The sequence below is a fragment of the Amblyomma maculatum genome, chromosome 5 (assembly GCF_055883805.1).
Source record: "Amblyomma maculatum isolate TAMU_Amacu chromosome 5, ASM5588380v1, whole genome shotgun sequence".
NCBI lineage: Eukaryota > Metazoa > Arthropoda > Arachnida > Ixodida > Ixodidae > Amblyomma > Amblyomma maculatum.
In genome coordinates, this window is record NC_139348.1 from 42,268,687 (window position 1) to 42,293,871 (window position 25,185).

The 25,185-nt window shown below is 44.7% G+C and overlaps 1 protein-coding gene across 1 annotated transcript in view; it reads right to left on the reverse strand.

Moving 5' to 3' along the window:
- The window catches only part of LOC146188146 (cytochrome P450 3A14-like), a 73,037-nt gene that overhangs the window by 47,386 nt on the left and 466 nt on the right, over nucleotides 1-25,185 (reverse strand). The window contains exons 2-5 of the mRNA XM_084605000.1: nucleotides 22,385-22,481; nucleotides 18,358-18,410; nucleotides 16,738-16,834; nucleotides 14,104-14,229 (exon numbers count right to left, since the gene is read on the reverse strand). Coding sequence (XP_084461126.1) covers nucleotides 14,104-14,229; nucleotides 16,738-16,834; nucleotides 18,358-18,410; nucleotides 22,385-22,481 — 373 coding nt within the window. The remainder of the gene's footprint in view (nucleotides 1-14,103; nucleotides 14,230-16,737; nucleotides 16,835-18,357; nucleotides 18,411-22,384; nucleotides 22,482-25,185) is intronic.

Below are 25,185 nucleotides of genomic sequence, written 5' to 3' on the forward strand. Positions count from 1 at the left end.
TCTGCAGGCGGATGTCCTGTGCTGAGAGGTGTTTTCGGAATCCGAACATAGTGCGTGGCATGAGGTATTTGTCCTCCAGGTGGGTCTGCAACCTCTGAAGCATAATTCTTCCGTATACCTTTCCCAAACATGACGTTAATAAAATGGGTCGTAGATTTTCCAGGCTTGGAGTTTTTCCGGATTTAGGAATAAATAATATTTCCGCATGAGACCGGCCTTTCGGGATGGTCCCCTGCGCCCAAGGTGTGTTGATAAATTCAGTAAATCTGTTGATTGAATTCTCGTACAAGTTCCTTATCATGGTGCTGGTAATGCCATCCTTGACTGGGGTGGTGTGTTTTGTGGCAGACAAAACAGCGTGTCTGACTTCTTCTATAGTAACGGGTTCGTCGACAGCGGGACTTTCTTCCCCCGTGTATGGCGAGCTGTAGTCGGCGTCCGTTTCGTCGCCGATGTATCGCTGCTTGATGTTCTCTAGCAGTTCCCGGTTTGTACCTTGGAATTGGTGCGTTATCCTTTGAATCGTCTTATGGTTCCCACATTTGGTCTTACTTGAGTCTATGAGAGCCCTTAGCAAGGCCCACATCTTGGCCGATCCTAGGGTCCCTTGTAGATCGTTACATTTCTGGTCCCAGACCCGTTTTGAGAGCTCCGTCGCATATTCTTCGGCTTGTTTTGTGAACTCGGCGATCTAAAGCGGGAGCTTTCTATTGTGCTTCTGGCTTTTCCATCTCTTTAGCAACCCTCGTCTAGCATCCCAGAGGTGTAAGAGATGTTTATCCACGTTGGACGTCTTGGTGGTGAGAGCGACTTTTCTAGTCACTTTTTCCCAGTCCGATTTGATACCCGCGACCAAGTTCCTAATGTCCGTGATATCTGTACCTTCGGACTCCGCCCTAGTGTTTCTCTAGGCTTCCCAGTGTGTGAGTCTAGCCTGGCCATATTTTTTCCTGATCGAGAGGGTTTCTATCTGTATGCGCAACTCGTCAGATGCTCGGAAAGTAGTGTATGTTCGAGCTATCTTGTCGGCCTCTTGGTTCTTTGCCACCACCATGTGCCCGGGTCGCGTATTGCCAAACCATATCCCGTAGGCGCACTGGAGCAGATGACGCTCTGAGCGAGTTAAATGGCGATTGTTGCTGAAATGTCTTTCGGAACGCAACCTAAAGGTAACATAACTCACTGTAAACAGCGATTCTTGCTAAAAGATGTCTCTGAACGCAACCTAAAGGTAACATACACTCACTGAGGCAGGAAATTATAATGGGGAATGTAATTGGTTAGTGTAACTGTTGTCTTGTCGATTGTTGCTGAAAGACTCTCTGAACGCGACCTAAAGGTAACATACACTCACTAAAGGCAGAATATAATCGTGGTGCAAAAAAAAAAATATTCAAAAAAAAATTACAACACAGGAGTCGAACATATGTTTCACGGCATCAGTGCATAGATGGCTTATGTTAATCCATTGCGCCACAAAAACGACGGGAACGGCGGTGTTTAAAGGCGTCTTTATTCGTTTTAGACAATATCTCTACACTATTTGTTGCCAGGTGGCGCTGCTCAGAGCCAAAGCGTCGTCTGCTGAAGTACTCCTACGGGATATGGTTTGCTAATGCGCGCCCGGGTCCCCACAAATTGTGTGCGTGGTCTTGTTTTCTTTGTAGTTTTTAATTTTGTCGCTCGCTTCGTGGAGTATACGGAGCGCATGACGACCTATCCTACCCTTCATTTAATTTCGACAAGCTGTTTGACAGTCCGTAAATATCGTTAGCGACCGCCCGGTTCTATTGCTCTCCGCCACCGCCAGAGCAATGGCTACTTCCTCGGCTTCTGCTACCGTGCAGTGTCTCATAGAGGCGCTAGTCACTTCGCGTAGAGACGAAACGACCACCGTGGCCACTGCAATTTTGCTGTGTCCTCCTCTCGAGGACGCGTATTGTTGTTGTGGCTGTAGGAAGAAGGAAAAGAAAATGCACAGGCCTGCTACTGGCTCTGTAGCTCACTCAGCCACTTCCGCTGCCTCGTGCGAACAGAGAAGAAAATATAGAAGAAATAAAAAGAAGAGGGAGAGAAAGACGCACGCCACAGCAGCCGTCGTCCATAGCCGAAGCAATGGCGGGTGCAATGATGGCCTACAGCAGATAAAAATTCGGTGGCAGGGCAGCCCCCGCCGCAAGGGGAGGTGGCCTACCTATCCCAGTTCCATCAGGGCCAGGAGCAGCCACCTCGATTCTCAAAGACGCGTCTGCATACATGATTGTGTCTTGAGGAGCCCACGGCGGCTGGGGTTTGATGGAGGCTAAACGAAGCGGCGTCCGTGTGCTGTGCGATATCATCGCACGTTAAAGATCCGATTGTGGGACCTGAAGCGCAGATTGAGACGCGGACTAACATCTAAGCTAAAAGCATGTTTTTACATCGGTCCGATAGAAATACCACTCGCCTACCAGTGTAAAGCTGCTGGCATCTTTCTCAGGCGCACTCCTTGCGGCTCCTTTTTGTCCAAAGGGCACGAGAACAAAATGAATTGATAGAGCGATTAGACAAATAATTGATTAAAAATAAAGGACTGCATTTAACTACACATTTATTTACATTATATACAAGCTTCGTGAATGATACACTAATTTTAGCAGATTTTATATACCCCCACCTACAATTTCTTTCTTAAAATAATGATAACCTGACACCTCATCCGCGCCAAAGAGGGAGGTAGGAAGGTAGAAGTGAAAGAGAAAAGAGACAAACAAGAGTCGTCGGGAGGGCTGCAGAGTAATTTTGATCACCTGGGCATCTTTAACATGCACTGACATTGCACAGAACACGGACGCCTTTTCATTTCGCCTACATCGAAACGCAGCCGCCGGCGATCGGGATCGACACCGGGAACTCCGGCACAGTAGTCGGGCGTCTTACCACTGTACAAATGGGGTGGGGCAATTTTCTTAGACTGCTGGATTTATACTTAGGTACATGAAGTATAATTCTTTGCAATTATATTTATTCACTTCAAATACATTTTTTTAAATAAATTTATTAACATCATATATACTTTTTCAGCGCACTAGAGAAAAAGCCTTTCGCTGATAGAAATTTTCTCCTGTGGCACAGGGCTAAATTGGTTGTACTCATGATGATGATATCTACGTAAAGGCAGCAGGCGGCGTCGGTGGTTCAGTAAGCAAGTACTCCTCTCACGCACCCAAATCGACATCAAGTACGAGCCATCCTGGCTTTCGATCTGTGCGGTGCCTTCGATAACGTTACCCATAGCAGCATTCTTTCCAGCCTGAACTCCACCAACTGTGGTTCTCGTACATACAATAATATACAAGCTTTTCTAACCAATATGAAAATCAAACTTAATGTGGACAGAGCTACTTCCACACCTATCAGTCTGGGCCCTAGGGGCACACCTCAAGGCGTGATACTTTCACCAATGTTTTTCAACCTCATTATGAAGGACCTTCACAATATGCTCAACAGCCTTCCGGGAGTTGGACACGCCATCTACGCGGACGATGTGACCATTTCGACTGCCCATGGTAATGAAGGCGATATTCAAGACCACCTCCATGCGGCGACAGACCTGGTAAGTGCTTATGCCGCTTCTTGTGGCCTTGCCTGTGCCCTTGAGAAATCATAAATTCTTATTATTGACCGCCGGCGACATCCCCCTTGCAGTGCCACCTCGCCAACTGAGGTCATCCTGGACGGCCAAATGACAAAAGTGAAGCCATAGATCAAGATCCTCGGCCTCGTTATTCCTAACGGCCACTGCCATTCCTCTACTCTCAATCATTTAGTCAACACTACCGATCAAATTATAGGAATACTTCAACGAGTTAAACATCGAAACTAGGCATTAGGGAGCGAGGCGAACTGCAGCTGGTCAACGCATTCCTTATCGCCCGCATTACCTACGGCAGGCCATACCTTCCGCTGCGTAAGCAGGAGCTCAATCGGTTGAACACTCTTGTCAGAAAAGCGGTCAAGACCACCCTGGGGCTTCCCCAATGCACGTCTACTGACCGCTTACTCCAACTTGGCGTTTATAACACCATTGAAGAGTTGCATGAAGCACATCGCCTGGCGCAACTTGTCCGCTTAGTGGCCTCGTCCACTGGAAGACATGTGCTTCAAACTCTCAATATTGCCCCGCGTCGTATGCCACCTAAACCCGCGAAGATCTGCCACAGAATATCCGCCGAGCCATTACCGTCAAACCTCTCCCGAAGCACATGCATGCAGAATATCATCAAGACCGCCGACAAGCAAGAGCCACTCACCTCTCTTGAATATGGGACAGCCGACTAAATACTCGGCCCGTAGATGCTGATGTCCCTGTTAACAGACACATGGCCATTACCGTGACATCTCCAGTGGGCCCTCTCCTCAACTATGCCTCTCTTCGCACCACCGAACCGAGTATTGCCGAAGAAGTAGCCATCGCTCTGGCCGCAGCTACTAATGCACAAGCTACCATCACGTCAGATTCCCGCACGGCCTGCCGTAACTATCTTCGCGGACGCATCGGTGCCGCCGATGCGTCCGCGAAGATGTTTTGTCCTCCTCCTCCTCCTCCTGTCATAGTTTACCGAATGATGGCAGCGTGGAACGCCCACTGAAAAAGGGTCTTCGGGATGCTTCGAGCAACAACGAACAAGTGAGCAACACAAAGGAATCCCCATGGAATGCGACTGAAACAATAGCCGTGACTTAGCTCAGCTAGCAAAGGATATACGTAGAGAAAGCTTGTGTGCCTGGCGGTGGGCTGCCTGCTGCTCTCCAATCCAATCTAATCCCATCCAATCCAGTGTAATGCAACCCATTCCAGTCTAATCTATTTCAATCCAAACCAATCCAATCTAATCAAATTCAATCCGGTCAAGTACAGTTCATTCCAGTGAAATACAATCCAACCAATCCTGTCCAATTCAATCCAAACCCGTCAATTCCAAACCATTTCAATGGTGTCCAATCCGATCGTCTAATCTAATTTAGTTCAATTGAATTCTTAGCAATGCTGAGTGCACACTTGCCTGAAATGCACCGCTGCATAGGTTGTTATCATCACTACTGTCATCCTCACGTTAGGGAAGGAGGAACAGGATTCGCTACTTACTATGTCTAGCTGTCTAGTTATGTTGTTGCTGCATTAAAGACGAGACATCCTCTTTTGATTGCTTCTTGAATGCCAAATGGCTCGGCAAGCGCGCGGCGTCCGCTAGCTGCGGCGGTTGTTAGGTAATGGCTCTGTACCTCCCGCCACGCGAAACTTCTCGTTCGTGGCCAATGTAGCGTTCGCTACAAAAGGCCTCTAGGACGCTTCGAGCTACGACGAACGAGTAGGCAACACAAAGGAATGAGTGTGGAACGCCATTGAAAAAGGCCTGTGGGACGCTTCGAGCAACGACAAACAAGTGGGCCACACAAAAAAACCAGCGAGGAATGCCACTGAAAAAGGTTTGTGAGAAGCTTTGAGCAACGATGAACGAGTGGGTGACACAAATGAACCAAGCGGGTGAGTACTGCATTTTCCTTTCTGTAACAGTATGTAGCACGTAGGAACAATAACAGAGTTCGAACCCAAATCACAAAACATTGAATCGTGTTTTGAAAGATTTCAGCAGTTTCTGGTAGCGAACGGCATAAGAAGCACCGAAAAGAAGCTGCCTATATTTTAACACTGATAGGCCAGAAGCGTATAATGCGCCGTTCATGGTGCCGTTGTCGCCTGGCGAAAGACTCTTACTTCGAGATCACAAAGCTGCTGAAAAATTATTACTACCACAAGAGCTCAGAGATAGTGGAGTGCTGTAAATTTAACTGGCGTGTTCAGAAAGAACATGAAAGTGTCAGACTTAATAGTAGAGCTAAAGCATTTGGCGAGGAAGTGCGAATACGGAGACTTTTTGCAAGATGCCCTGCGTGACAGGCCAGTGACAGGCATACGCAATGAAGAGTCATCGTGCCCTAATCGCCACCGCGAACCTGACTTTTAAAGCTGCTTGCGAGATTGCACTCGATAGAGAACTAACGCAACTGAGCTAATGCAAGCATGGAGACAAGGAGGCTTCGCTGAACGCTGTCAGGCGACAGACGCCAAGGAGGCCTAAAGACGTGAAACGGGACCTCGAATAGACGAAAAACAAATGCGGAAAGTGTAGCAGGGGACATTCGACCGGCGCGTGTTGGTACGAAATCATTGTTTTCCCGAAATGTTCGAGAGAAAAGCTTCAAAAAATGTACTCGAACGCGAAAACTCGTTAGAGGACAACGAATGCGCTAGAATGTTCTGACGACGAGAAGAAGCAACAAGTGTCTCCAAACTCGAAACATTCGTGTTACGAAATGAATGCGCAAGTTGAGGGTAAACACGTACGCATGCAGACTGGCGGCTGCTACAATTACGCCCGAGAGTGCGTACGAGACCCTTTTCCCGCATGTAAAATGCGAACCCTCCAAAATGTTTCTCCGCACGCACACTGGAGATCACAGGCGTCTTAAAGGTCAGTGTGAGGTATCTAGGAAGTACTAAATAGTCACTATACCATCGATAGCTGTCGAGGATAACAGCCAGTTACTTTCATTGCTTCTGGTGCGGAATTGGCTAGAATGCCTAAACCTTGATTGGCTCGAAATTGGCCAAATTATGGCTGAAGATTGTGTGCGAGCACTGCAAAGAGCTACTTTTCAGTATTTACCGACGAACTAGGGATCATACAGAAGTTCGAAGCGCAGATAGTGCTGAAAGCTGGTTGTGCCGCAGTTTTTTTTGCCGTGCTAGACCTGTTTGATTTGCTTTTCGACAGCAGGTAACAGACTAACTGAGCGGCATGGTAAAAAATAGAATTTTTCACCAGTTCTCGTACAGTGACTGCGCAACGCCATTAGTGGTTGTTCCGAAAAACAGCGGTAGTCTCAGGTCGTGTGACGATTACAAAATCACTGTAAACCCAGTCATGCAAACCGGTAATTATCGCTTACCCAAACCAGAGGACTTGTATTCAATAGTCGCTTGATACAAGGTGTTTGTGTCCTTGACCTATCTGCCGCCTATCAACAGGTGCCTTTTACACCCATGTCACGGCCATTTGGGTCATGAATACAAAATTGGGGCTCTAAGTTTTGAGCGCCTCCCCTGCGGTGGGGTCAGTGCCCCAGCAATTTTTCAGTTGAAGATGGATGTGATGGTAGGAGGCATCCCGCGCGTTGGATGCTACGTTAATGGAGTAATCTTGGAGGCCTCTGACAAACAGACTGCTAAAAGACAAACGAACGGGTCTTGAACAGGTTGCGTGAGCATGGTATTGCGCTAAAAACAGCCAAGTGTCGTTTCTTTCAAAACCGCGTGACATACTTGGGCCACATTGTGACCGCCGAAGGAATTTATCCCACGAAGGCTTAGAAGATTACAATTTTGAAAGCGCAAGAGCCCACCACAGTGACGGAAATGAGGGCCTAATTGGCTATACTGAACTTATAAGTTTTTAATTAATGGTTCTACCATTTAAGAACCGCTGCATCGGCTTGCAAAGAGGATCAAAAATGGTCATGGACGCCGAAATGCTGTCAAGCTTTTACCGCGACAAAACAGCTGCTGGTTAGGAGCTGAGTACTGATATTTTGCGATATAGATAAGCCGATAGCAATGCTTTGTGACGCGTCAACGTGTGACATGGGGGCTGTTAATTATCTTCCATCAAACGGCTGACGGTGAAGACCGGACGTGTTTGCGTTCAGAACGCTCACAGCAACTGAGAAAAAGTATGCGCAGTGTGAGTGCGAAGCATTTCATTTGATTTTTGGGCTTAAAAAGTTTCATCGCTATCTGTATGGTAGAATTTGCACTATCTTCGCAGACAATCAGGCGCTACTAGGCATTCTTGAACAAGAGAAACCAACGTCCACGTTAGCCGCAGCACGAATGCAGCAGTGAGCTGTGATACTGGACGCGTACCAGTACCGTCTCAAGTACCGCCGTGGAAAACATGTTCAAGTGGCCGACGCCCTTTTCAGATTACCGCAACCGTTCACTGCTGAGGAAGTTCCATAGGAGTGTCTCGCGTTGTTCCAATGCATTCCGCTAACTTCCAATGAGAATGCGAAGGCGACAAGGTGAAACAGGACCCCTTGTCTTGTTGCAGAGTTCCTTTTGTTGGCCTAGATAACACACAGAACTCGGAGCCTATTACAGGCGTCACGACGAGCTTTTACTGGAACAGGGGTGCGTAACCTGGGGTATTGGAGTGGTGGTGATTCTGGAAAAATGATTGATGGCGTACTAAAATTGCGTACTAACATCCAGGCTCCAGTCGCATGAAGATGCTGGCTAGGAGTTTCGTATGGGGACTGATATTGATCTGGCAATTGAGCAACGCGTAATAACGTGCAGAATATGCAAAGCGGTTCAGCTAGCCACCCAGTCCGCACCACTGTGTCCTAGTAACTATCTAGAAGAATATTGGTCATGCGTGCATGAAGATTTGGCCTCCAAGGGTTCTGATGTGTTTGTAGTTTTAGTAGATTCATTTTCTAAATTGAGTCAAGTGGGGCTGATGTGGTCCGACATCCACCTCCAAAATAGTTGAGAAACTCCGCAACAGTTTTCAACTTATGGCTTACCTCAGGTTGTAGTGAGCGATAACGGACCTCAGTTAACGTCCTCGCTTTTTGCCGAATTCTTGTCTCGGAATGTAAACACGCACATTCGTTCCCCACCTTATCATGCAGCCTCAAATCGCGCAGCAGAACGCACGGTGCAAACACTATAGAAAGTATTGCTCAAGCCGGTGCTTGAAAGTCAAGTTTCTGAGCTTCCGTGTTCCATCCAGGAGTGTCTTGACATTTTCTAATTGCATACCGCAACACTCCAAGTAGCGTGACTGGACGACACCCGCAGAGTTCTTCCTAAAGCGACGTCCCCGCACGAAAGAGCCGCTACTCAAGCCCGGCTTCTTCAATTCCATGCAACCATGTGTTTGACGTGGAGGACCATGAGTTCGTGAAAACGGTGTGCGATGACCCACATGGTGAAAGCATGTAATCAGCTTCGCTTTGTATACGCCAACCGCTTACGGTCTCGGCAAGCTGGTCCCATTGCAAGTCCTGCTTGTCCATTGCTGCAAGCGAACACAGGTGTCCCTGTGCAGGCGCCGTCAACCGTGACTGCGCCGCCAAATATACCGAGCCACTGCAACACTCGACGGGTGTAACGCCGAACACAGAAGCGGCGGCTCCTACGGCGGACTTGACTTACAAGTCGCCACAATCTACCGAGACGGCACTCCGCCAGCCACAACAGCGGAAAATCAACCGCTTCGGCGAAGCTTTCGTCTGCGAAAACCCCCGGACCGTCTTAAGCAGGCGGGACTTCATGAAATAAAGTTTTGCTTGTGGAAATTAGGGAAATTTTACATGTTATCGTGTGACGTCACCTTCTGCTATGAATAAACCGCTTTCTGTTGCCAGAATGCCATCTTGTTAAGTTACTTCACCTTCTTTCTGAAATATTCTAGCTATGGACCCGCAATTAGAAACTTAGAACAGCTAGACAACTAACCCAACTAGAGGAAAAAACATTTCGAGTACTTTATGAAAGCATAAATAAATACAGTCGTAAAACACGTATCATATCAAAACATACCGGGCCCAACCAACGCCTCCTAAACTATACGGCCTGCGCCCCGTCTAGTAACGTCACCATCCGTCGGCCTACCAGATGCATTCTGCAGAACGCGCACTGAGGCTCATCACATTTCAAAAAGAAGCGTCCGAACGGCGGAGTTCAATTGTGCTTCTAATTTTTTTCTCACTTGCTGCACCTTGACAGTTTGTCGAGACAGTCACTTCCGCACGCGCTGTTTTTCACGCGCGCGTTCTGCGGCATGCAGGCTTCAACACGCGAAACAAGTGCTGTGTGCCTGTGTGCGCAAGCAACTACAAGACGAGGAAAAGGTTACAGTGTTTTCGTTCGCAAATAATAAGGAGCTCTGCAAGAAGACGCTTTCTGTGGTCTCCCAAATGAATTTGGTGTCTACTGCTAAGAATAAGGTACGAATCAAATTTCTCTGCTGTCGCCACAAATGTACGGTGTGTAAGGGAGCCACAACAAAAATAAACGCTCCTTCGATATCAAGTAGTATTGCGTATAGGTAATATAGTGCGTAGCATTTTTGCTATTGTAGCGCCGGTATGCGCCTTAAACTTCCTTGCATCCTTCCTTGAGCATATACCTCATCGTACACCGATCCCCAGAACTGAGAGGTGCCCGAAGTCCCACTGAATGTGCGGTGTCCACATCTCAAATCAGTGCCATCATAATTCTCTGGCTGCACCTCGTGTTTCTAGAACATAGATGCCCTGGCAGCGATCGACGAGCCCAGATGAGAAAGAAATGAGCAAGGCGGCCTGTCTTGCTCGTCTTATATAAGTGTCTGCAGGCAGCTGTCAAAAGGAATAAATGCAGTGTAAATGTCCATAAACTGCATGAAATGATGCATCGGCTAAATATGAAATGTGTTCTAGTTCAATGCACTGTTAGCAAACACTCAGACCTTACCATGTTCCTCAACATTGTAAATGAAAGCGTGTCGGCTCTACAGCCCGCTGTAATTGTTTTCGCAGATCTCCGTATCACTGTCTGTTTCACGGCAACTCAGTGAAACGTTTACGAGATTCGAATATGCCGGACGAGGTCAATGATATCAATATCCTTCTTGATATATTAAATAGGTTGCGGCAGATTCCATATGAAAAAGGTCCATCTGATGCCTCTACTGACCTTAAGCAAACTTCCTAATATTAAAGATCAAGCAAACCGTCCGCGAAAACTGAAATGACACTGTTAATGTTTTGTTTGAACAAGAGGGAACGTAACAGCGCGGCTGATGTTGCAAATACCGACGCGAAAGAGCGCAAATTGAAGACCTTGACTTCAAAGTGATGTTATCACTATTACTATCATTTATGTATTGCTCAAATGTAATCTAATTGCCTAAATATGAATAAATTCACGCCACCAAATGTATGGGGCAGCACTTTACCGCAATCAAAGCTTGTTTCCTCCCCTAGCAGCGCTTCCAACAAGCAGCAGCATATATTAAAATTAACTATTGGAAAATTTCGATAACCGACGCGCAAGCTTTCGACACAGAATGCAGCAGACTTGCTGAGTAGATATGTTCGAAGCAGCGCGGCTGCATCGACTGGCCAATGAAGACGTGGCTGACGTGATGGCACGTTATGCGCCGGCCTGATGTCTAGGATGCGTTGACCCAACCCATTCTGAAGGATTCTATACGAGCCGCAGAGCCGGATGTTCACCACTTGCTGTGGACGTGAGCAGAGACAGGAGCCTCAAGGACACGAACTCTACATGGAATCAGACTGATGTGCACAAAGAAATATTTCTCCAAATGGGTGAAGGAAAATAACAGAAGCACGAGCCTGCTCTGATTCTACCACGGTAATAGCCTACACGATTTTCTATAATCCTCATTCTTCCCTAGATCAGATGTTCGAAACAAAACGTACTGCTAACAGTAAATTTTGCAGCAGTTGCGTGAGTGGAGGTGCTCAGTCAGGCAAAACTCACCGGACAACAGATATGCTCAAGTTCTTATCTGTGAAAAGGCATGCAAATGCAACCATTCTGAAGGTGAGCATCCTACATTCTCTGGACAGGATAGCGACGCTGAAATCATACCCTCAGCAATAGTTTACTTCGCCATTTGTGCGTACTAGTCCGGCACACGGCGCTCCCGATAACGGTGACTGCGAAAGTATTTTTTACAACATTCCACTCAGGAGCAGCGCCTACCTTGTGTCTCCGATTATGATCACAGTTTAGAATATATCTACCGTACTAAAACATATTTTAAATAACAACGTTCGCTGCATTTGTTACCTGTAGCGGCGTTCAGGGAAATACCCCACATGTATGAATTGTGATATCTCATAAACATGCAAAGTCCCTTATTCTCTCAAATGTGCGCTTACGTGTGTCGGTTGCGCTGTCATGAGAGCTAATATGTGATACACTGACTAGCATCTTTTTAAGGCTACTTTGACCGTTATCAGTAAAGACTAGCGCCACTTCAAAAAGAATACGGAAGAAAGTTTTCATCAAGGTTGACGACTGGGCAAGTTGGTAAGGGTTCATATTTAACCAGCCAAAGGACGAGACACAGGGAAGAAGAGGACAGGACAAGGCTGGACTAGCAACTGAATGTTTATTGAACAGAAAAAAAACCACAAAGACTCCTTCCGAAAACACGCGCACAACCCAATCGCTGAAATGGCAGGAGATTGAGAAGATGAAGAAAATTCAAAGTCAAATCAAAGTCAAGGCCTACCTAGCGAATTTTCTAATAGAGCGAATTCCTTACAATGAAGGCTAACCGATGCCTTAGCCACACACTTGTCCTCAGCCTTAGCAATGTAATATGCTTCAACCAACTCTCGACAGAATTGTTTACCATTGCTGTAAACTACACCCGTATTACTGAAATCAGGTGTACAAAAAAGACGGGTCATCCTCCGACTTGCACTCACGGGATTGCACATGTAGCGCCAGATTTGAACTCGCCTTCCCTCCCGGAGAACTAGAGTGCTCCATCAGGCGCACATTTAGACATCTGCCTGTCTGCCCGTAGTAGCACCGGCTACAATTGAGCGGAATGCGATAAACCACATTCTTTCTGCAGGTGGTGAACCTTTTCTTATGTGACACTGTGCAACGGAAACTATCACGAACTACATTGTCGAGCCCCTTTCTAACTCTGGCGCACAAGCCTCCTATCTTGTTTTTCGCTGTAAATACAACGTCAACGTCGTACCTTGCCGCAAGTTTCTTGAGTCGGTGCGAAACGCCATGGAGGTAATGTATAGCAGCCACCTTCTTTCACCGTGTCGCCACACCAACATCCACCTGCCTCGTTTTGCTCTTCTTCGACCGTGTTAAAAACACGTTCTGACAGACGAGCGAGATGGACAGTTGGAAAGCCTGCCGCCAAGAACTTCAAAATTTGCTTTGAAAATGCATCTTCAACACGGTGATGGCAAGATTTGCGTAATGCGGACTTGGTGCATGCGACCGCCAACCCATCCTTTACCAACCTCGAGTGGTCCGATTCAAAGCTAAGCAGAGGCTTCCCTGACCTGGGGCTGTTTCAAGGGCATCACACGTGCTTCCGTGACTAATACGCGTATATTATTCTCCTTGGCTGCGCCGCGATAGTGTATGGCTTAAAGGTCGGTAAGCTGTGTTTAAAAAGTACAATTATATTTTCAGGCTACAAATTATTGACATTCATCTGTACCTTATCTACATCACCAAAAAACTTATTTGAGATTAGCATTGCAGTTATGAACTACCTGCATTCCGGTTTTACGACTACCAGAGCGCGTACAATCTTTAGGTCTCGCAAAATTTTCTTTTAATGCATCGCCCCCTAAGTATTAACCTCTACAACGTGTTTGAACCTAGAAATTTCTAGAACGAAATGTTTTCATTCACTGCACGATTTTGAAAACGTATTCCCTATAAATGTGCAGGTTTTTACTTGCCCTCCAATGCTTGCTTTCGTGTTTGGGTTTGTTTTTCTTTTAGAATTTTAATAGTACCTTGAGCTACGAAACGTTATCTCTGAATTATTAAAATCCGGCTGTTAGGTGATGCCTTTTTTGGTCCCCTTAGGCAATCTAAACAAATTATAAAATAAATATAGCAATCGCTATTTGTATCTACTTTAGGATGCTGCTAGACAATATCCCATTCCTTCATGTATTTTAGGCCATATAGAACTCTTGTCAAAATGTTTGCACGTGACTGGTCTTGTCTTTCACTGATATCTAGCTTAGGGAGACATTGAGACGGTTGAAAACTCTAGCGGGTCAGCAAGTCTAAAGCAATCGTTTTTTTTTTTTTTAATCTCAGATATGCAACCTCAATAAGTCGAATTTATCGAAGTGATTACCAACTTCTCATCCTGCTTCTCTTCCAGCGTGATACAGATAATTTTGTTTTCTTGCATTCCCTGCTAGAGTACGCAATAAAGACTTCGTAAAGGTTCTTGCTAATAGCCTGCGCCATACCTGCTTCAACTTGTTGTTCGTGAATCCGGATACGACACAACTGCGCATTCTTCTCCACTCGTCTCCACGCACGTGAATCACCATTTTGCCGACGACTGGGTGCATCTGGTCTGTCCGCATTGTCACCTGTTGTTAACAAATAGAGCGCCAAATTTTTCACGGCGGGCAGCAATTGCCGATACTGAGAGGAAATTTAACTTTAGCAAATGCATTCAAAGCATACAACTTTCAGAGCCTTTTATCTCCTGGCCTGTCATTACTAATGGAACTGGTCGAGTGCGCTTTGGTAATGTCCTCTAGCGATTTCCAGAGTGTCAAAATTAATCAAGAGACCTCTACTACGCGGCCTATAGATAAAGCCCGAGATCAAATCTGTCACATTTTTTTAAGCGAGTTAATTGAAAGGAAGAAAGTTTGATGCAGTTATCCAAGCACCACACAACGTTAGAAAGACGGAAAAATAATAAATGGTTGCAGCTGTAATAATGTATAATAAAAGTATTTTGTTGCGAAAGTGTTAAGGGCATCACACAAGTCACAACTACCCACTATATTTGCGAAGACCCTGTTATCTGGTGCCTGGCCGGTAGCAATGGCGGCATTCTAATCACCTACCTAGGGGTTGGTATAGGAAACAGCTACCTGTCACATGCCGCCAGTGACGCGGAGAAAGATGGGAACAGAAACATCTGCCCTTTCTCTTGTTGAAGAGATGTGTGAAACAAAAGGGGCAACTCTCGGATATAAGAATAATTTGGACATAACGAAATACTAGTATATAGCAAAAATTTCAATTAGCCTCATTACTGCCAAAGCCGAGGCGTAAAGGTGTTCGTATTTTTTTATCTTTCCACATGAGTAAATTGATCACAATAAATTTTTCTCTATCGATTTTCTCATGCGGTAATCCCCAGAAACGGGGTTAATAATACTTGGTTCACCGGAAGGGAAAGGCGCACTATCTGTCGCATTTCTTCTGTGGACACCTGGACCGCGCCGTAAGGGAAGGGATGAAGGTGGGAGTTAAAGAGGAAAGAGGGAAATGGGAGCCGTAGTGGAGGGCTGCGGAGTAATTTCGACCACCTGGGAATCTTTAACGTGTGCTGACATCGCACAGCACACGGACGCCACTTCGTTTCGCCTCCATCGAAACAGAGCCGCCGTGGTTGGGTTCGAACCCGGGAACTCCGGCACAGTAGTCGGGCGTCTTACCACTGCACCACCCCGGCCAGAAACAGGGTTTGTACTCAGATACTCAACTATTATTAGCGCTACATATAAATTTTAAGTGCTATCCTTTCAGTGTAGTCGCACGCGAAGTTCTGTTTGCTAAAATGTCTTGCTGGCGATACTGAATTCTTCAACATTTCTATGTTCTTATAGTGCTGCCTTGGTTTCTCCTGTAGGCCAAATCCCGTATTTAATTTATTCTGCTTACCATAGATATTCAGGGGCGCTGCCGGCGCTTGCAATAAATAAATAAACAGATAGGATTCACAAATTAATACGAATGTCCCCTTGTACAAGGGTAAGTACACCACATTTCTCTCCAGGCCTCATCAGCGCTCATGACGTTCGACAACTACGCAGCTGTTGATGACGGCAATAACGGTGCAATGCACTGGTTGTATATTTCTTCGGATGAAAGACACGCAGCCACTACGTTCTTTTTTATATTGAACAACAGCAGAAGAACTGGTAATTTGATTTCGACGCGTATATTGTGTTAGAAATACGGTCCTCTGAGAGCAGATCGCCCAAGGCGCGATTCTACCGTCTCGGGATGAAACGGGCTATTATGCAGAAAGTGATCCATTTCTAAGCAACAGACTACTTTGCAGAATGTTTGCATCGATCAATAAAAAAAAAAAACATTTTGCACCAAGGCACTGCGAAATTTGCGCGAATCTCCCGGCGCATGTACAACTGCCGTCAAATTTATGAAAGAAGATACGAGCAGGGGAGTCGCTTTAAATACTGTGAACAAAAAAAGAGAAAAGAGAATTTCATGATAACGAGCAGAAAGAAATTACACGGCACTTACACCTGTGGTAACCAGGACGGTGTGTGCCATCAGGTTCAGACTTCGCGCTTGCAATTTTCGCCTTTTGTTTGAATGCTGTATCACGGCTGAGTGCGTGGCAATTGTGCTTATGTTTAGACTTCGTTTTTACGAAAGCTTCATCATCATCAACAACTGCATTACACCCACTGAAAGGCGAAGGCCTGTCCCATAGTACTCCAAGAAACCCTAGCTGCTTCCTCAGGCTGCTACTACGAAGGCTGACAAGATGATTTACCGTCCAGACATCGAAGGGTCGTATCCTCAGCATTAAGGAGTTCGCAAGTATTATGGTCGCTATAACCCCCTTCAGTCCACGGCTTCGTGCACTTTGTCACCTCGCTGCCACGGGCATTGTATGACACGAATACCACTACGGCTTTCCTACAGCTTCCATCAACAGCTGGCGTTCCAAAATTGTTGTCTGAATTATATTTTCGAAAAACAAAGTTGCGAACTATGCATAGACACTTTAACTGAGACGAGTGGCAGCTGTAATACAGTAGATAAAATACGGACCTTTTGTTAAAGTGCAAAAATAGACAAGGAAAGAATTGAGCAACATGTCTTACTCCGCGGGCCGTGAAGTTCTGGAAGTTTTTGAAGTAAACAAGCTCCAGGAAGTCGAGGTCTTTTATGATGAGAAAAGGAACATCGCCATTGTAGAACCTAGTGGTGCGAGGTGGAAAGTAAACCAAGGCCACAAAGAAGATGCAAAATTGGAACTAGTCAAATTGCTCGGTGCGTATATTTCACGTGACACAAATCTGACATACCATGATAAATATTACATTCTGCTAACCGTGACCTTGAGCTGAAGTACATATTGTGTTTTTTTTTTTACCCATGTCACAATAACCTTAGTAGCGGCCTCGATTCAGTTCAAAACAGAGCAACAGATTCATATTGCGCAACAATTAATATTATTAGAGCATCTTAGCGCTAAAAGTATGAATACACCTACCTTATAGCCTCACGACGTAGAATAGCAAGTTTAAACTCTTTTTTTAGATATTTGTTGCTTCTTTATTTTCCGACAACCCCTACATAAAAGAGCTCACTGCAATGAGCCTCCAGTCACTTTAATGCACTTTAACCGCCCCAAGTACACTACACTAGCTTTAATCTGTCATTTTTTTCTGCGCACAGCACGAGATTAAAATGGCATGTCTGCCTAATTCGCAACCATCAATTACCCCTTAACACAGAAGCGGCTCATCGTAAACATTTCCTCCCGATTTTCACAGTACTTGTTAGCCACGCCCACTGTCTCGTATATTTGCTAACCGGAGGCCCTTGAAGAATTAAACTTTTAAATAAAATAAAATTTATATAGTACACAACGTGAAAAACGTCCTTTTACGCATGCTATTCATACGCAGAAAACACGCGAGAATAATAAACACACGCCGATAAAACTGGATGCATATATGTAGATTGAAGACTAGGCTTTACGGCCGTGTCCAATGTCGTTATAAAATTTCTTATGAGATGAGTGAAGAAACCTCGATGCAGGTATTTTTTGCAAAGTAAAACAAACGGTTCTCTGGTTACGGCTGCGTTATTTGAGATTATCCCGGATGTAAAGTACGCATTTATTTACAAAATAAAACCGGCTTGTAGGTTTTCCAACCAGTTGTGTTCAACTCGTGATGGTAGCAGAGAAGAGGAAGGGTACCTTTGAGATCCGCCTGAAAAATCGGTCTCCACGCTCACATTTCTTCTGCAAAATCTAGCACATTTCTTTCCGATACCCTAATTTTATTTAGTGCTTTTCTAAATTACCAAAGCTAACCTTTTTGTGAACTCGGTTAGAGGTGCCTTTGCGACAAAAATGAGGAATTATGTTGATAAGAGACCTCTATTTTCCCTGAGCGTTCTTTGTGCAAGAATGAAGAAAGAGTACCGCGTCTGTTTGAACGCGCGCCACCTTCCCTCAAAGATGTGATTTGCACTCCAAAGCTTTCGGCAGACTATACAGCGTGCAGTATGCCAGTATGCGCATGACAGTAATCTTCCACTACATGGTAAATTACGAAGAAAAGCTTTGCACATCGGTCGCAAAGAATACTGTGTTTGCAGAGTGACGTTGAGAAAGTAGAGCGGAGAAATGTTTCGCGTGATCAGATTACTTCGATGACGCATCAGTAGGCTGCCGCATCCTGTGCCTTTCTCAAGGCAGGCCTTCTTACCCGCAGATGTCACCGTACTCCCTGCACCACTTGTCCAGTGCTTTGTACAGCCCCTGCGAAGAAGATGAAATGCGATAAGGAACTGAAAATCTGGCAGGTCAATCTAAAATATATAGGACGTGTGCCCGCTGGGTATTCTTTTATCCTCCTCTTTGTTTGAGCAAGATATGAACGCATAAGAATCAGAGGTACAGAACTTGCACGAAGTTTAACATCCGACGCTTGACCTCGTTTTCCTAGAGGATTAAAAAACAACCGCATACTATCTGGTAGAAATATAGGTGCGGTATCATCAGGGAGAACAGAGAGCGAATAGTTTCTGCATGCTAGCATAAATTTAACAAGTTGTGGACTGTGTACGAAGATCACATCACGTGAGAGCATTCAAGTTAGCTTTCTCAGTGGACGTGCAACTCAGCAAATTTAGAAAGGAATGTGCCCCTCCACCGTCACATATTCGAATAGGCTTCCATTGCACGCAATACTATCTGGAACTGCAAAATTAAGATATGCTGATGATACCTTATGTACGACAGCAGAAAGCTATATTCGACTTAGCTGCCGGTAGTGTGACGGTGTTTTTTTTTTTTTTTATCCAGACCTCTTCTTGCGTGCAATAAAATATCAAGTACTGTTATTTTCGCACTATAGCGGTAAACCCCTACATCTGTATCATGCAGCTTTTAATCTCCACGTGCATAGATAACATCAAAGCAGTTGAAAAATTGCCTAATATAGTTATTATGATAAATTGTGTAGGTTCAGGCGAATTTGATACTAAACTGTGCAGTCTTAAACTGTACAGTATAGAGCCCAGAGGGCCTGCTTCTGAGCCAGTTCGTGCGGCTTGTATTGCATGTATTGCATTGTATTGCATTGCATTGTATTGCATTGTATTGTATTGCATTGTACTGTATTGCATTGCCAATCTTTTGGTAGTAAGATTTCTTTGTTCTTTTCTTTCCAATGCGAAGGATTTTCACTAATTCTGAATCAGAGCCACTATACGGCTCCGAAGCAGACCTCTTGGCCTCTACACTTTTGACAAAGGCTGTACATCTAGAGAAGAAATTGGGTCATCTTTTTATTCTATTGCACACAAATGTGTTCAAGGTTGCATGAGCTTTAACGTCTCAAAGCGCCTCGGGCTTTAAGGAATGTTTAGTAGATGTTTCCGGATACTGTCAAGCACTTAGGTGTCTTTACCGTGCACTGTCGTTAAAAGTACAGAGAAGCTTTCCATTTCTCCTCCACGAAGGGCGGCCACTACTGCCGGGATCGAACAAGAGTCCCCATCTCATTAGTGAAGCTCCCAAAACACTGAGCCACCGCGGCGATGGCAATAATATAGCGCTGAAGAAGAGCAAGTAAGGTGTTTAAGGTGAGCAACAGTATAGTCTGATAGGGGCGTCCTCAGCAGTGTTTGGAATTACTGACATGGATGTTCAGACACGAATAGACGTTATTCATAGCAGTATTCGCGAAACACAAGGCTGCTAAAAAGATGTTCACCATGGCTGTCAAGGCGGCTAACAGAAGTTAATGGCTTTGCGGAGTTGCGTGAAATACCAGTAGAGGCGCTCTGGCGTTCATAAGTAGCAAAACTGGGAAAGGCAGGGCTGACATGTGGAATTTGAGTGGCAGTAACACGATTCCCTTCATCAGCAAATTTAAATCGGGAGTTTAGTTCATACACTCGAGTTGTTATTAGTATACTTTGTGAATAATCCTCGTAGACAAAAGTGCGAGAACCGCACCTGCTCCTTATCCTTCGCATTTATTTTTTTTTCATTGTCTAACGTGAACGGCATCAAAGGCTCTTGTCAACTATTCGTACTTGTTGTTTAATGAATAAGCACATTTCTTGGTGCGAACCTCGAAAAGTAATTATGTTAGTGCTCATGAATAACAGAATGAATGCATCGGTTAATTACCTACGTCAAGCTTGGAGTAAAATTTCTCAGCTATAATATATATCTTCCAGGTTACAATGATAGACCTATGCGTGCTGGAATGAATTACGATGCGAATTATCATAGGCTTTAAGAAATAGGGACTGAGCGAGGTTTGTTTGTTAACTCAAGTCTGCAGCCATGTAAATTAAGCCACGCTTTATCAAGCACCACAACAATGTGCACTATATATTTGTTTGTTTTTTCACACAGAATACTTGAATGCGACGTCAAGCGTGTAGCTGAAAACCAAAGTCTTGTGTGCGTACATACGCATCACAGTCTAAGAGTGGACACTTATTTTGGTCGGCACGTGCGTAACACAATTATGTGCGAACCTGCATTAAAAAAGAAACAATTAACAACAATATTAAAGTTCCGAAAATATTTTGACATGAATACTCACTATGATGATCATCATTTTCTTCTAACTCATATCCACAGCCTGATTATCCCTGATTATTATTGTCCCACACCAGCGGCGGCAACTGTATAAAAGTAAACTTGCATAATAGCATGTCTATACGTCACTTCCGGCCAAATCTGTTATGAGTTGGCCTTTCCTTGGAATCCACTTTGTTACCCTTTGAAGGAAACGGAGGAAAAATTAACATTTGAAGGAAACAGTAAAACTTTAATCAGGCCCCAACCGACCGACTACAACATTCCGCATATACAGAGACTGTTTTTTTTTTGCAAAGGGAAGCATTTTTAGCTAACAAATAAAGAAAACGTGCGTCGTTAACATCAGCGGAATTATTTTCGCACTTTGATCCAGAGGCTAGACTACAGTGCTGTTCATGTCGAAACAGTTATCATTGAGTTCTGTTCGGTGAAGACGTGCGTCGTCACTGCATTTCACTACTATTAAAGCTTGGGCGAGCTGGTGGTGGGTCAGCGTTAACATAGCGCAATTGACGCGGGCGGGGACCGAGACACACACATATGGGTCTTGCATGCAGTGTCGAAAACTTTACATATTTTATTCACGACAACTAAGATTTTTGTTGCTGGGCGAATATTAATACAGCCATAATGATTCGTAGAAGTTATCTTCATTGACAGTAACAATAGGACTCGTTGCGAAGCATGCACACGTGCTTATCTTGCTGAGATACAAGCCAGGCCACATGTTATCGGCTGAAGCTGCGGTGAAGTGGCAAGCCTCTTAAGTCGCTTAAGCCGATACTAACACTTAAAAAAGCTTGCTCATTCTTAGCCAACCACTTGTCGATTCACTTCAGAACTGGATGCTTGTCATCCCCAGTCACCTTGCAACCGGCAATCATCTATTTCCTCTGCCCAATATATGTGCCCTGCCCACCACCGTTTCTTCTTTTAATCCGAGTTGAGAATAAAGTGAATCAAATTGTTTCTGAAATAGCACAGCTTTTCATCTCTCAGTTAACCCCCTCTCCTTTTTCTCTCTTTTTAGCACGTTGTGCGGCCCTTAGAACAGCACTGCAAAAAATGTATTTAATTTCTATTCTTTGTAGGTCACCTATGCTGAGGCTGCTCCTCACTTGGATTTTCTTGCTACAAATGACGCATTTATTGCCGAACAACTTGTATTAAATAACAACTTTCCACCCCCCGGATGGAAACTCTCTATGTTGAATCTGAAAACAACTCTATAATTTGTTTAGGAGTGAACAGCACTGTAGCCTAGCCTCAGTGATTCTCTCCGTAGATGCAAAAAAAGAAAACTCTATTTATACTATACTGAATGCTTACGAAAACATCAGACAGATTTTGATGATGCTTGGGTATCAATTTTTTTTAATATACAGCACACATAAGCGCTGTCATTAATAAAAGCGGTGCTTCTTTCGTTGGAATGCGGTACTTTATAGGCAGCAGCCAGCTTGAGTGCGTCCTCAATGTGGCTTTTTTTTTTATAGGCAAGGTTGATATTTGCTTTGGTGTTTTGGCTCCTTAAATAAATAAAAAAATGCACTCCATTAAACAGGCACGCTTATGTAACCTTCGTGTTCAAGCTCTGTTTCGTTTAAGTCAAGCTCCATATAATTTTCCCTGATACTAGTTTAAGTGAAATGCGGGTTCATGACACGTACGAGGGTGTGGTACTCCCAAAGGTTCCCCCACAGCAAGTTCGGCTCTGGTCCAGGAATTCCGAGGTCCTTGAAATAGGAGAACTTCTTTTTCCGCCATCTGTATTGGTGGAAAATGATGCAAAAATAAGATTAAGTGCCTCGTAGAAGATTCCTGCGGGTCAAGAACGAGGTGGTAGATAAGATGCACATATGGCAGCCCCGAAAAGAAGTGTCGCAATTGTTTGTTTAGACACAGAAAAACACGTCTAAACAAATAACATTCCAGGTGGAAAGGAGCTTTATATAATTATTTGCAAAGTCTGGTTGGGCATGCAAGCGAAGCCTTGTACCTACAAGCGAAGTAACAAACAATACTAGTGGTAAGAAAGAACACCCGACTGTAACCATTCCAGATTCTGTGCATCAATAAATAGCACATGTCGGATAAAATGCAGATCGAAATGATAACATTTCTGCGAGATTTATTTTTGCCTATACGCCATAAAACGCAACAGAACACAACATTTCGGCGAGATTGTACACTGGTTGCTATACTGAAACAACTGCTAAAAGAAATGATTAGCTGAAATATTAATGCATAAGGTGGGATTTCGCGGAAGTCTGTAGGGCGTTTATTGCACGAATAACAATATAATTATAAGGTCGCAGATAATATTGGTAAACTGAGTGCGCGTAGAATTTATACGCATTGCCAGAATTTACTAGTTGCAATGGACTTCTAAAACTTGCGCAGTCAAATATAGAAGCATAGCCTCGATCAATACGGCGTTTCTGGCGAGATCAGCAAATGTCTTGCGGGCATCAGATACGCATAACGAGCGTCTTGTATTCAGAAAGTTTTATGATTTAGTTCTTTGAGTGATATTCTGATAATGAATGGGAATAAATATGTCGTTTCTACCACTGGTGGTAAAAATGACATTAGCCTTCACCTTCACACCGGAGAGTACTGGAATTAAATGTCATCACAATGTGGTCAAAAACTATAGCTGTTTTTTCTTACTTCACGGGACGTAGAAGGCGTGCTCTGGTCAGTAATACATCGTCGTAAATTAAACAGTAAGGCTATTAAAGGCTAAAAGCAAGGCCCTAAAATTTCAACTGCTTATTTGCATGTTGTTTCCTGAATCTTGCTCCCCGACTACTGTGTCGGAGTACCCTGGTTCGATCCCCACCGCGGCGGCTGCGTTTCGATGGAGGCGAAACGAAAGGGCATCCGTGGGCTGTGCGATGTAAGCGAAAGTTAAAGATCCCCAGGTGGTCAAAATTATTCCGTAGCCCTTCACTACCAGCTCCTCTTTCTCTCTTTCCACTTTCAATCCAACCTTCCTCCCTTCCCTTCCGGCGGGGTTCAGGTGTCCACAGAAACAAATGTGACAGATTCTATGGCTTTCCCTTCCTGCGAACCAATTAATATATTTATTATGGAAAGGCATATAATAAAGTAGTTTAATTTGAAACCTAAGTGCTACTGTCTATCGTGACTAGACATGAGAGGGCCATGTTTACATACTTTGTTCATTACTGATGTACGTCGCGTGAGAGGCTTTTATATACCCAGAGAACTATTCAACTCCTTGAAACATGTCGAGGTAAAGTTTGTTGTAAGGCGCACGTGAAACTTGGTTGGCGGAATTCTACAAAGAATTGCTCTCCCATACCGGCGCTTATAAAACATTGAAGGTTGGTCATTTACGGCGCACACTTTCGAAGCAGCAATCCTCTGCCACTGATCGCACAACAACCCAGCAAACTCTCCAGTGACTGCCATGCCCCTGTGTCAACAAGTGCACTCCCCTTAAGGCATTCTAGAAGAAACGAGGGAGGCACCACCCAGACTGCCTGGTTCTCACAAGGTTAATTGAACACACGCAAGATTGCGGCAACAATTAAATATACTTCCTGGATTCCCGACTGTAGCTTATATATAGGGTTCTGATGTCCTAGAATATGAATTTATTTCTATAAATTTGCCTCTATAGTGGAGCACTAAAAAACGCTAAGTAAAATTTGTTTTCTCTCAGACAAACTTCCGTCTAAAGAAAGATGAAAAGATTGGCAGAGGTTTAACATGGCTGAACCTAGAATGACGCCCAATCCAATAGTTTGGCCTAATACATCATAACAGATTATAGACATATTTCCCCTTGCCGCTGGCATCTTCCCATCTCCCCATCACGTACCAGAGGTATACGCTCGTGCGGAGGACAGCGATATATGTTTCCTAAGTTGCCAGGAGAGATATAGATATCTATATCGTCACACCGTACGAACACACCGGCGTTGCCTAGTGACAGCGCGTCTATGCGAGGCTGCAGTGGTCTTGTAAGATGCGATTCTGGTCTCGCACTCCCATCCTAGTCAAGAAGCGCGAGTTTGCGGCACCTACCATTTCAAAGACGCAGTGAATTGTGAGCCCGTTGGACATCGTGAAATAACGCTTTCGCAATAACTGATGGCATCCTCCCTTATATCTCAAGCGTTTGTCAAAAACAAGCAGCCGATGGGGTTTGCTTCTAACTTATATAGGAAATCTTGTGCAATATCCACAGAAGTCCAAATCCTCGGAGGGGTGAGGACGCGATTTCCACCCTTAGCATACAATATGGAACTCTGACGATGGATTACGTACACAAAAAGGTCAAGAAACACACTGTGTGGCTGTATATATAATAAGACGAAAGCCTTTTATAGGATCTCGCGCAAGATTTGTGCGCGAGATCTGGCACATTCCGCGAGATTCTACGAGATGTGTTCTTGTCTAGCATTCCTGCCTTCTGCAATCCCACACTTGAACGCGC